General features: G+C 56.2%; 1 protein-coding gene across 1 annotated transcript in view; it reads right to left on the bottom strand.

Annotated features, from left to right (window-relative positions):
- Plcg2 (phospholipase C, gamma 2 (phosphatidylinositol-specific)) overlaps positions 1-13,364 on the bottom strand; it is a 68,663-nt gene that overhangs the window by 5,017 nt on the left and 50,282 nt on the right. Inside the window, exons 17-24 of the mRNA XM_013012701.1 lie at positions 11,915-12,001; positions 11,327-11,484; positions 9,363-9,465; positions 8,040-8,249; positions 7,553-7,698; positions 6,691-6,805; positions 5,624-5,791; positions 1,894-1,982 (exon numbers count right to left, since the gene is read on the bottom strand). Of these exons, the coding sequence (XP_012868155.1) occupies positions 1,894-1,982; positions 5,624-5,791; positions 6,691-6,805; positions 7,553-7,698; positions 8,040-8,249; positions 9,363-9,465; positions 11,327-11,484; positions 11,915-12,001 (1,076 nt within the window). The remainder of the gene's footprint in view (positions 1-1,893; positions 1,983-5,623; positions 5,792-6,690; positions 6,806-7,552; positions 7,699-8,039; positions 8,250-9,362; positions 9,466-11,326; positions 11,485-11,914; positions 12,002-13,364) is intronic.

Here is a 13,364-nt window from a genome sequence, read left to right as displayed (position 1 = left end):
GGTCTCTCCTGCCCGGGCTGGCTTTGAACCGCGATCCTCAGATCTCAGCCTCCTGAGTAGCTAGGATTACAGGCGTGAGCCACCGGTGCCCGGCAAGAGGTTTTTTTTTTTTTTTTACAGCAGCAATGGATCTCAGCTGGCGATTCTGCCTTTCAGGAAACATTTTGCAATGTCTGCAGGTGGGTGGGGTCATCCTACGGGGGAAGGAGGGTGATGCATAAAACCTCCTACAATACAGAGGCTAGTGTCCACAGCCCCAAACGCGAATGCTGCCCACCCACAAGACACGATGCAAGGTAACAGGAGTTTGCTCATGCCTGGGAAATGAAGGAAGCAAACAGAACTGACGCTACCTTCCTCCACTTCTTACTCTCCAGTTACAACAACTGTTCTACACTGCCCACAGGAACCGGACTGGGGTTTAATGGGATTTAATTTTTAATTTAAAGACATTGATACAAAACAATAATTCTGACTTAAGTCTCTTCATTGACCGAGGCATCTCGGTCTTTTGGATGATGAGTTGACACATGCATAATTCATTCTCAAAAAGGAGAAGTTTTAGATCCACAAATTCTCAGCAAGCGCTCTACCACTTGAGTCACAGATCTACTTCTGGCTTTTTGTGGTTCACTGGAGATAAGAGTCTCGTGGACTTTCCTGCCTGGGCTGGTTTTGAACCGTGATCTTCGGATCTCAGCCTCCTGAGTAGCTAGGATGACAGGCAGGGTCTACCAGCGCCTAGGCATCAAGACAAAAGGCAGTACATTGGCTGTCTAAGGTTCTTTGGCCACTAAGTATGGACCTTTATGTCTCTGCTTCCTACTGCACATCCTCTTCCATCTTATCTTGATGCTTCTAAAGTGCTTTGGAGCAGAAAACGACCACGACTGTGAAAAGTGAACGCAAGGCAACAGCTCTTGGGAACGCGTCAGGCTGTCTCCTCTGAGTGGAGTCCGTGAATTTCTACCACACCGACTTTCGCCACAGCTATTCCCAGGCATCCGCCCCTCCACCCCTCCCGCTCATCTGCAGCTTCTCAGCTGCGTCCTGGAAGCTGTCAGAGGAGCAATTTCCAATTCGGTGTTTACTTCTTAACAGCCTAAAGAACACTGGCACAGGCTATGAATTCCTTACACAGAAAGTAACCAGGAGGAGAAAGCAGGAAGGGCACCGAGAGGCACGAGCCTGGAGCCCAGGGCCATCGACTCACCTGTAACAGCCAGGTGCTGGTAGTTTGCACCTAGCTACTCAGAGAAGTGAGACTCACAAGATCACAGTTCAAAGCCAGCCTGGGCAGAAAAGTTCTTGAGATTCTATCTCCAAAATAACCAGTAAAGCCAGGCACCGGTGGTCTACACCTGTCATCCTAGCTACTCAGGAAGCTGAGATCTGAGGATCACGGTTCAAAGCCAGCCTGGGCAGGAAAGTCCGAGAGACTCTTATCTCCCGTAAAAAACCTGAAGTGGCGCTGTGGCTCAAGTGGTAGAGCGCTCGCCTTGAGCTGAAGAGCTGAGAGACAGCGCCCAGGCCCCGAGTTCAAGCCCCACAACTAACAAAACAAAAAATCCTCAAGGCCTTGGGGAACCAAGAAGACTAGAAGGAAGGAAGGCTCCTCTGGCAGCAGAGAGTACTCCCGCTTCAGCACGCAGGGCCCCGTCGGAGGCCAACAGGAGTGAAGCGCGTCCCGTGCTGCCTGGCTGTCAGTGCGAGCAATGCGGGCGGGCTTCGCGCCGCCAGGCATGCCACGCAGCAGAGCAGGGCGCTGCACAACCAGCAACAAAGCCTTCTTCTTTTCTGATGTCTCATCCTTGGGCTGGTCAGCTCTCAAGGGGGTTCTAAGTCCCTCAGCCCACAGTGCCACTGGCCAGTCCCAGCCCTCTACCCACTCACCAAGACGGGCCGCATCTCACAGAAAACCAGGAGGGACGCCAGCTCGATGTCCTCGCTGTACCCATTCTTCAGAGGCACGGATCTGAACCCTGCAGCGGGACGGGAGAAGGCGCCAAGGTGGTCGTTAACACGGATCTTCACTTTCCTGGGGTGCCTGGAGATCATGTGCCCCCTCGGAGACGCGGCGAAGGCAGTGTGCCATGCTTGGGGCTGGCATTCTGGAAGCCAGAGGTCTATCCCGGAGGTCAAGGGAGAGACTAGCATCCTGCACAGACTGGCTCACTCCAGGGCAAAGCTAAAGAAAAAACCTCTGCCATCTAGCAATGAAACCGATTCATGCAGAAGACATAGAAACCCACAGAACGTTCCGCATGGAATCAAGAGTGACTGCAGCTGCGGTTCACGTCCTCAAGCACTCCTGAGGCGGAGACCCCAGCGGGTCATGAATCCTCACACCCACTTCCTGCACGTGGCCCTTACCCCTAATGGGACCCAAGAGTGTGTTCATCTGAAAAGATTTACAATCTGCTTCTCCTGGGGCCATTTCTGAGGAGCTGTTTATCCACCTCTGAAAGCCATCCCCTATTTACAATTAGGGCACGGTTACTGTGGCTCAAGTGACAGAGCACCACCCTTGAACTAAAAAAGTCAAGCCAGGGCTTGAGGCCTGAGTTCAAGTATGAGTACCAGCTTGAAGAAGAGAGGGGGGAGAGGAGGAGGAGGAGGAAGAGGAAAGGAAGAGGAGGAGGAAGAGGAAGAAGGAGAGGAGGAGGAAGAGGAGGAGGAGGCAGAGGAGGAGGAGGAGTCATTTAAAAGCATGGCACCAATGAGCTTTGCATCTTCATCATCTACTTTATCACAGGTGTCTTAAAAAAACTCCTTGTTGAAGCCAGGTGCCGGTGGCTCATGCCTGCAATCCTAGCTACTCAGGAGGCTGAGATCTGAGGATCACAGTTCAAAGCCAGGCAGGGCAGGAAAGTCCATAAAACTCTTATCTCCAATAAACCACCAGAAAAGCAGAAGTGGCGCTCCAGGGATAGAGCGCTTGCCTTGAGCTGAAGAGCTGAGGAACAGCGCCCAGGCCCAGAGTTCAAGCCCCACAACTGACCAAAACAAAAAATCAAAAACTCTGTGTTGACATTGTAGCTGCTGATTCTCCAGGGCACACAATGCACTAACTAGAGACACTCTTCTCCATTTCCTGGATGCTGCCTCCAGCTTTTAAGCTAGTTTTCCTCAGAGAATGTTTTACACAATCGGTGCGCAGTGCTGAGGACTGAGCAGATTCCATACCAGCAGCGTGTAAAACACTGCACCCCATCTTATGACCATAATTCTCTCACAGAGAACGGGAGGGCTGGCTATACTCTGGTGACTTTTATTAGAGAAAGTCTCAAACAGATCGCTCAGTGGCCGATACTGTAAGGAGCATGCCGGCTCCCGCCTCGCCCCTGCCCTTTCACTCTATTTCAGCACTTTGCTATCTGTCCATCTTCTTAATCATGCAAAGCAGGGCGAAGGGATAAACACACTTTCGCCAAGATACCCAGGCAACTCACTAAGAAAGCTCAGTATGAGATCCTCCTTCTGATATTGTTCGTCCACAATGTAATCCATGTACAAAGAGGTTGATAAATGGTCCCTGCTCCTACACCATCTTTGTACTGAACTCCCCTGTGGATGTCTTGGTTAGTTAAATGTGTCCTTGTCTTCACCAAAGTATGCTCTTGGAACATAGAATCTCTGAATCAAGCACATTTGAAGGCATCTTAGCTGGGTGCAGGGGGCTGACTCACACCTGTTATCCTAGCTGCTCGACACAATGGCAATTCAAGGTCAGCCCAGGTAGGAAAGTCCACTGGACTCCCATTTCCAGTGCCCAGGCCCCATGACCGAAGAAAGAAAGGAAGAGAGGAAGGAAGGAAGGAAGGAAGGAAGGAAGGAAGGAAGGAAGGAAGGAAGGAAGGAAGGAAGGAAGGGAAGGGAAGGGAAGGGAAGGGAAAGGAAGGAAGGGAAGGGAAGGGAAGGGAAAGGAAGGAAGGAAGGAAGGAAGGAAGGAAGGAAGGAAGGAAGGAATCCACCCAGACTTCACAGGTGGCTGACACCTGTAATCCTAGCTACTACTCAGGAAGCTGAGATCTGAGGATAGAAGTTCTAATCCAGCCGAAGCAGGCAAGTCCATGAGACTCTGATCTCCAAACAGCAAGAAGCTAGAAGTAGAGCTGTGTCTCTGCTTCCATCCGCCTTGAGCAGAAAAGCCAAGCGAGAGCATAAAACAAAATAAAAAGAAGAGAAAAGCCACCCTGGCACCGTGGTAAGATGAGGACTCTGAAGACTTGCGGGCCTGGGACAGTGGTGCTTTATTCGCTGAGCTAATCCAAACGAACATGTGGCAAATCAGAGCAGCACAGCTTGAGTGCCGTGCTAAAGTAGTTAGCCGTGTTGGCAAGTTAACCCAGAAGCATTGCCAAATGTCAGGCCTCACGGGCTTACAAATGGACATTTCTAACCACCCCAGGAGTTGCAGTGTTCTCCCAAACTCTTGCTTAGCCTACCCACCAAGGAAACCAACGCCTACACCAACACCAAAAAGATGAAGAGTTCCGTCTGCTGTCTGTCCTCTACTGGAGCTGCGTGAGCCCATGCACGGAGGGCCTGGGAATCTGCGTTCTAGCCCGAAGCCCAGGGCAGGGCATCGTGCCACGGTCAGGTTAGACAGGGAGCTGAGGGGATGCCTGGCATGCTCCGAGCTTTCCAAGAAGACCCAGTTCCGCGCTGCACGGGACCCCGAGTTCCCCCGACAAGTCCAAAGGATTGGCTTTGTTAAATGACTAAAACGATCACCTTTCTCTTGAAAAAATAAATCTTAGAAAAGCAAGGGAACGGGGACCCCCTGAGGAATCCAGAAAGATCTGTGGCCTGAATATGGCACACCTCAGAAAAATACTAAGGATGGGAATTCAAGATGGGGGGAGGGGGAGGGGAGGCATTGGTTGTTGAAGCTCCCACGTGAGATCTAGGGACAAAGAAGACTCTTGCGAGTACACGGCTCTGGTGACAGGACCGGCACCCGGAGCTTCCTCTGGGGGATTCGATCTCAGCTGGGGGGGGGGTCCTTCCTCGGACGGGGCAGAGCCAGCGCCAGGTTGTGCTGGGTCCCACTTGAGTTGGTCCCAGGCACATACAACATGAGCCTCTGAAGCCACAAAGGTCTGTGGCTTTGTTGTTGTTGTTGTTTTTAATCAACATGGAAGAAAATCATCTTAATTCAAAGAATCCGCCTCCCGATGTTATCAAAAGAGGTGAACTCTGAAAGCCAGGAGGCCGACCCAAGCCGATCATCCCCCCCGCCCCTCCCCCCGCACACTGCCACCACACCATCGGGGGAACCCAGAGGGGACAAAGTGCTTGTCACTTTCTTTTTCTGGTCAGTCATGGGGCTTGAACTCAGGGCCTGAGCGCTGCCCCTGAGCTCTTTTGCCCAAGGCTGGTGCTCTCCCATTTTGAGCCACGGCACCACTTCCAGTTTTCTGGTGGTTCACTGGAGATAAGAATCTGATGGGAACTTTCCTGCCTTGAACCCTGATCCTCAGATCTCGGCCTCCCCAGTAGCTGGGATGGCAGGCGTGAGCCACCAGGGCCCAGCTTTTTCTTTTTTTTTAAAGCCAGCAGCACAGACCAAAGAAGGACGATGCGCTCGCTGGGGTCTCTTCATCCAGGTGCCCCTTACCTGACTTGATGCCTTTGATGGGGTAGGTGGCGTGGGCCAGGAAGTTGGGGTCGCTGAACATGTCTTCTTCGTAGACCACGAAGCGCAGGAAGGCCAGGCTGGGGTCATAAATCTCAAAGGTCACCTTCTCCTGGGTGGGAGCCCACACAGGGCTGAGGCCATTGTCATCTGCGGGACACTGAAGCTCATTAGAGGTGACCCCGGCCCCGCCGCCCTCTCAGAAGCCCGCTTTTAGCCACTCGGCATCTCAGCTTGGGCCCTAGGCCGGAAGGAATGCTGGGTCTTAAAGACCCACTGTTTCCGGGCTCTGCCTGGCCTCATGTCCTAGCAAAGCAAGCGCAAAGGGGAGGCACGGGACTGAGCTCAGGGCCTCAGCCCTCCAGCCACATCTCCCGCCCATCTTTGCTTTCAGTTTGTTTTTCAGTTAGAGTCTCGCTCTGCCTGGGCTAGCCTTGGACTGCAATCCGTCCTAAGAAGCAGGGGTGACAAACGCACACCCATACCCCCAGCCCTCACCTGCCCCCCTTGGGCGACCTCTCTCTGGGGGCAAAGGCTGCATCATCTGGTCAGGCTGGCCGCTTCCCCACCCCTAATGTGTCTGCTTTGAACCCAGCAGGTTCACCGGGTCCGAGCGTGAGTCAGAGAAGCTTGCCCTGAAGTCTCGACCTCATTTAGTCCCCACTAATCAGCAGCCACACACAGCACTGGGCACCAGGTCAGTGACTCAGTCAAATGACCTTCTGAACCAAATATGCAGGAAGAGGAATATCTGCACAACAGATGGGTGGGTGTGGCGGCACACACCTGTAATCCCAGCTACCTGAGAAGTAAGGACCCAGGCTTTTTCCCAGGCTGGCCTTGGATCATGACCTCTCTATCTGAAAAACAAACTAAACAAATGAAAGGACTGGAGGTGTGGCCCAAGCAGCTGGGCACCTGCCTAGCCAGTTCACGGCCCCGAGTTCCATCACTCACGGGGCCAACAAAAACATTTCCCAACCCCAAGGACCATCATCCGATGGATGAATCACTGGCTCAAAGGTGAAGAGAAAGAGCAGGCTACTCACTCACGACCGTTGTCTTAAACTTATTGTTGTCGTACTCCGCCCCACAGATCTCCACCTCCACGAAGGGGCAAGCGATACTTCGCCCAAGCTTGGGGAGGTGGCGAGCGCCAAGGACCTAAGACAACGAAGTCAGGAATGCAGCCCCGGCCGGCAGAAGCTGAACTTGCTCCCCCTCCCCACCCCTCCCCACCCACACCCCTCCCCCCTGCAACAAGCCAAGCATCGTTTGATTGGAGTTCACCCACGCCAGGTCTGGAGTGTGGACGGGGAGCGACTGTCCACAAGTGGCCCCCCAAACCCCAGGCTGCCCACCTCAGCGGGGGTCTAATCTGGGCAGGATAACAGGCACAAGACACACACACACACACACACACACACACACACACGGGGCGGGGCTCCTGCACACACACACACACACACACACACACACACACACACACACACACACACACACACACACGGGGCGGGGCTCCTGGGCTCCCAATTCCCCAGACCAGGGCACATGCGTGCTTCGTTTTCCTTAATCTTGTGAGAAATGCCATTATTTAAATTATCACCCCGAAACCTCTGAAGATGGTATTGGGGAGCCTTGGCCCTGCCACTAACAAAGGGAAGGCCCTCCCTCTTCTGAGTCGCAGGACCCCCGATCTCCTTCTCTTCCTGCCCGGAGGCTGGCTTCACAGGGGACCCCAAAAGACAGACTCACAATATCACCCCGCAAAGAACCTGGGGAAGTGCCAGGCTGGGCTCAGGGAGGTCCTCTCCCCCCCCACAGTGATCTTGGGGTGCGCTGGGCGCGTGGTCACTGCTGAGCCACGTGTGACAGCGCGTGTGCGGGGGGGGGGGGGCTGGGGCACCGCACCTTGACAGTGAGCGTCATCACGACCCTCCTCTGCGACTCGGGCGGTAGCGGGTCGTACTTCTCCCCGCGCATGCTCTCGGGCTGCAGGACGTAGCCTGTCCGGCCATTGAGCGAGAACAGCGCGTGGTTCATCTGCATGTATTTGTCTGGAAGGAGAGAGAGAGACGCTGCCAGCTGCCGGGGACTCCTTCAGCCGAGCCCCCTGGGGCCTCAGAACCGTAGACTCCATCCTGAAGCTCACTCTTCGTTCCCCACCCCCACCCCCCACGGACCCCCGTCTCTGGAAGAAGTTCTATGCATGAAGTCTGAGGCACCTGGATCCAGCCCAGCCTGAAGCCCCAGATCAGCTCCTAGGCGAAGCTCACATGTGTCCTCCCTGTCTCAAGCCAGACCGCCCCGACGTCACACGGCCTGCCTCGTCCCCATGTCCCCAGTCCCCCCCCCACCCCGCTGGTGAGGGCCCCGGCCGCCCCCCCGCCCCTCCCACCTGCGGTCTGGAAGTTGAGGGCCACCATCTGGGCGCCGCACAGCCACAGGCGGAACGGGTCGTAGTTGGAGGAGTCCACGCGCTGTCCTTTGGGGTAGACGCGCGTCAGGCCCTTCTGGTTGTACCGCAGCAGCTCCCGGGGCTTCTGCCGCACCATGCTGTCCGCCTTGGTCTCCACAAAGGAGCGGATCTCTCGGAAGTCGGGGTTCTCTGCACACAGAGCGGGGGGCACCCCATGTCTAAAGGTGTTGGGCCAGGGGGGCTCCCTGGTTCTCCCATATCTTCTCAGTCTAGACAGGCCGCAGTTTACCTGCTGTTTAAAGCGACCGATCTCCTTGACCAAGAAGGCACAGGAGTGGTGTAGGGAAAGGCCCGGAAGGGAGGTCTTAGACAGAAGCGGGAGGTTTGGGGGTGCAGGTAGTAGATGGAAGACACAGAGAACGGGGGCTGAGGAGAGGGCTTCCGCAGTCAGAAGGCTGCAGATGCAGGACCAGGGACCCAGCGCCCTGGGGAAATGAGAGCCACGGGGCGGAAGGGGAGTCGCACGGGGCGTGGGCAACGGGAAGGGGTGTTCAGGTGTGGCTGCGCTTCCTCTGCTCCCCCCGCCCCGTCCAGCTGGGAGGGGGGGTGGACCGCAAAGCAGTGGACACGCAGAGCCTGCCTGCAGTCCACCCTGAGCGCCAGCATCTTCCCTGGGTTCATTCTGGGGCTCGCCACTAGCTCTCTAGTCTCCTGTTCTGAAATCCCAGACAACAGAGAAGGAGTCGCTCGGAAGGCCCAAGCCTGGGTGATGACATCATCAAAGGTCTTGCTACTTTGGGGCGAATTTGGGAGAGGGTGCGATGTCTAGCCCCTCCCTCACAATGAGGACCCCAGTCCTCAGCCCCAGCGTCACGGCTGTGTCATGTGTGTGCAGAGTCTGACCCGGACGACCCCGTGGGGGCCGCTGCGATCTCACACGAAGGCAGCCTGGTGACCACAGACGGTGACCAGAGACTTGAGTGAGGGGGCCACAAGCCAGGAGCTGCAAGCCGCTTCCCGGAGCTGGGAGAAGCTAACAAGGAACAGGCCCAGCTCACCCCTGGACTGCTTTCTGTCCCTCAGGGCTGAGACTCAGTGTGCGCATGTCTAGCCACCAGGTCTGTGGCCATCTGCAGCAGGGGGAACAGATCTGCCTCTAGGTAGCTCCTGCTACAGAATGGCCGAAGTGTTCCAAGGAGTGGAGGTGTCTGCATCCCGGACTCCAGAGCCAGAAGAAAGCAGCCAGTGCCTCCGCCCTCTGACCTCCTCCCTCAGCCAGAGGCAGGGTCTGGGGAGGCTTACCTAGATTGTCCTTGGTTTTGCTGGTCGGCTTGCAGTAGACAACCAAGTCAGAGAGCTCAATGGCGATGGACTGGTTCTTCTCCCAGTACTTCATGTTGTTCTCCTGTTGGAGACCCGTCACCTCCAGCGACGGCCTTCCAGCCAGCGCCTGCGCCAGCGCCAGCTCCCGCAGCTCACCCCGCGCCCCGCGTCCCCACCTTCCTCCTCCCCACGCCCTCCCCAACTCTTGAGAGGCCCAGCTCAGAGCAAAGACTCAGTTCTGACTCCTGGTGGGGTGTTGTTGGGTTTTGTTAACCTTCTAATAATGAGACTTTAGAAACTAGTCTCATGAACTCTTAGCCAACATCAAAACCAATTAAGGAGAAATATAGATCAAAGACGGAGCAGAGCAGCCTTGAAGAAGATTTAGCTTCACCAACCATGCAGCAGCCAGAGATGGAGAAAGTGAGAGAGAAAACCTCCAAGTGAAATCACATGTGTTTCTCGATTCAGACAAGTGGAGAAGCTGTGGTGTACGCCTGTAATCCCAGCACTCAGGAGGCTGAGATCGGAGGATCGTGGTTCAAAGCCGGCCTGGGCAAGAAAGTCAGTGAGAGGGGGCTGGGAAGGTGGCTCAGCAGTAGAGCGCTTGCCTTGCATGCATGAGGCCCTGGGTTCGATTCCTCAGCACCACATAAGCAGAAAAAGCCGGAAGCGGTGCTGTGGCTTAAGTGGTAGATCGCTAGCCTTGAGCTGAAGAGCTGAGGGACAGCGCCCAGGCCCAGAGTTCATGCCCCACAACCAACAAAAAGAGAGAAAGAAAAAGAAAGAGAGAGAGAGAGAGAGAGAGAGAGAGACCCTTGTCTCTACTAAACTACCCAAAAAGCTAGAAGTGGCGCTGTGGCTCAAGTGGTAGAGCACACCAGCCTTGAGCAAAAGAAGCTCAGGGGCAGAGAGCAGGCCCTGAGTTCAAGCCCAGGACTGGCACAAAACAAAAACAAAATACACCAAGTCCCTACCCTGCAAAGAATCAATACCAAAAAGAAAAGAAAGGGGGGGAGAGGCTAGAGGTGAGCCCCAGGAGCAGAGCACAGAGCACCTGCCTAGCCAGCGCAGGACCCCGAGTCAAACACAAGAGTCATCAGGAAACAGAAAAATGAAAAAAACAAGCACAGAAGAATCTAGAGCCATCTGTGGGCCTCTGGTTCGATTCGGGGCCAGAGGGGCGATGGGGACGGCAGGCCACAGCAGGGCAGACGGCCGCGCCATGGGGCTCAGCACAAAGCCTTCGAAACATGACACGTCCCCACCAGGGAAGGAAAAGGGGGGTGGAGGGGTGTGCCCCCCCAGGGGGCCCCAGGCTGGCCGGAGTGGAAGCGGCCTGCAGGAAGTGACGCTCACCCTTTGGGGGGGGCTGGTGGGCTGGTGGACCCACAGAGAGCCTGGGGGCGGCACCTGCCATGCCACAGCACGGTGACAAGGTGACAGCTCATTCCCCACCACGCACGCCTCCCCCCGCAGCCGCTCAGGTCAGGGTCAGGCTCTTCCCGAGGGTCCACGCCCCGCGTCAGCTCTGCCAGCCGCACACTACGGGCTCTCCAAACCCCAACCCCACGGTCTCAAACCCAGCGGCCGGACACAGGTGCTGGCCTCAGGCCAAGGCGGGAAGGCCGCTGGGGCGGGGATCGAGCCCCGCGGGGCGCTGTGGGGGATGGATCCCGGCTGCTCTGGGCCTCGTTCACGCAGGACAGCGTGCGCAAAGGCCAGCCTGGCTTGGTTAAGAGCCAGAGGGCAACCGAGCACCAAGCACCACCCCACACTCTGATCCTGCTGGTCACGTTCCAGGGTCCCCTGCGGTCCCCTCTGCTTTCTAAGGAAAGGGCCGGCCGGCCTGGCCTCCTCCTGAGCCCTGTGCAGCCCTCTGGCCTGCGCCTCCCGCTGCCGGCCTCCACAGTGCCGCGGTGCCCTCCCGGGCCCAGCCCTACCTTGGTGTCGATCTTCCAGGTGATCTGTCGAATGCTCTGGAACCACTCGAAGAGCTCCTCCACGCTGTCCGCGGCGAACTCCACCGGGGGGTCCCCCTGCTTCTTGGGCTCCAGGATGAAGACGAAAGGTTTCTGGTTCTTTCCATGTGGGGCTTTTACTGTGGGGCGCAGCAGAGGCCACAGGGGCTGTGGGAACGGCCGGCCTGCCCCGCCGGCCTGCTCCTGCCCAGGCCGCCCACCCCGGAAGCCGTTTCTATTTCATGTTGAGATATGGCCTCGTAACTTTTCCCAGGCTGTCTTGGAACCTGTGGCATTCCTAGATAGCCTGGATTCCGATCTTGTCCCAATTGCAAGAGAATTGAGGAGAAATGTCCTCGAGCCCTCCTTTACTCGACCACACAGAACTGGGTAGGCTGTGCGATCTGCGCCTTATCAACCACCTGGCACCCCAACCCTGGCGGACAGGCCTGCTCGGGCGGCAGATTACAGTGTCATCGAGCTCCAGCTCGAGCGCTAAGCCTCAGACGCGCCTCCCCCAGGTGCCCTCCCAGTTCGTCGGCCTCAAGCCACGCCTCGGCAAGCACCTACCAACGTTGTAGTTATTCAGGTCCAGGATCCCTCTGCAGAGAGATCCTAGGGGATTATCTTCCATAATCTGTGAAGAAACATGGCATTAGTCGTTAGTCGGTCGTCAGAACAGGAGCGATGAAAAGCCAGCCGGTCCCCACAGCCCTGAGTCCATCCGAGAGAGAGACTGCGGGACTGTTAGAGCATGATTTCATTACAGGGTCTGGAGGGGGGGGAAGGGGCAGCTAAAGAATGAGGCGCAGAAAGAGGATGGACCCAGACTCTAACAGGTGCCTGTAGGTTCTGCGTTTCATCTTCTAAACTCACAAAAATGTGCCTAGTGGATTCCAGAACACCCTAGCCCCCTTCTCTGGCACCACTATGGAATGGGAAGTGGTGGAGTGCTAGCCTTGAGCAGAAAAGCTCAGGGGCAGTGGCCAGGTCCTGAGTTCAAGCCCTAGGGAAAGAAAAGAAAAGAAAAGGAAGGCAGGGAGGGAGGGAGAGAGAAAGAGAGGAGAGAGAAGGAGGAAGGGAGAGAGGGAAGGAAGGGAGGGAGGGAGGGAGGGAGAAAGGAAGGAAGGAAGGAAGGAAACCCTTCTGTGGCTCCTCATGTCCTGTGGAAACAATGGTTCGTCCAGTCATGCGTGTTTTGGGGCCTTCTGAGCCCTGAGAAGCCCCCAGCCCCACCCCTACCCACCAGACATATATTGCGTCTGCATTGCAGCAAATTCTGCAAACACTGTGGCCTGTAAAACTAGGTATGTGGGACACCTCACATTCTGTGGCTCCGACTACACTCCCACCACACACACACACACACACACACACACACACACTCACATACACACACACTCACACACACTAACTCACCATTCACACACGCTCACACACTCACATACACTCTCACACACACTCATACTCACACACACTCACCATTCACACACTCTCACACTCACACACTCTCACACACTCACACTCACACACACAGTCACACTCACACACAGTTTCCTTCCTGCGAATCTCACACTACTGAGCTCTAACTTGATTTTGATTTTTTAAGGCTCAGGCACGCTTCCTCCAGGGAGCCCTCCCGGACTGGCCCTGCCTCCCGTGTGAAATTAGTGCTCTGGGATGGAAAGAGATCTCCAGTCCTTATCATAAGCCTGGGCCCTCGCCCTTGGCATGGTGCTGGCGCAGGGAAGCCAGCCTTCTGGGTAAAGGCGGTTGGGAAGGGAAGAGAGGCTTCCTGTGAGCTTCGGGTCAGGGTGCCTGGCAGGCACCCCTCCCCTCCCCGCAGGCACCCCTCCCCTCCCCACAGGCACCCCTCCCCGTAGGCACCCCTCCCCTCCCGGCAAGCACTCCACGCGTCTGGCTTCCAGACCAACCATGCTGCGTGTGCAACTGCACTGAGCACGGGACAAAGCCCCGCATGGGCAGCCAGCGGTGCCCACCCCCGCACCCCAGCCCCCCC

The sequence above is a fragment of the Dipodomys ordii genome, unplaced genomic scaffold (assembly GCF_000151885.1).
Source record: "Dipodomys ordii isolate 6190 unplaced genomic scaffold, Dord_2.0 Scaffold18, whole genome shotgun sequence".
NCBI classification, from domain to species: domain Eukaryota; kingdom Metazoa; phylum Chordata; class Mammalia; order Rodentia; family Heteromyidae; genus Dipodomys; species Dipodomys ordii.
The sequence above is the reverse complement of the archived record's forward strand: the minus strand, read 5'-3'. Positions and strand labels throughout refer to the sequence as shown.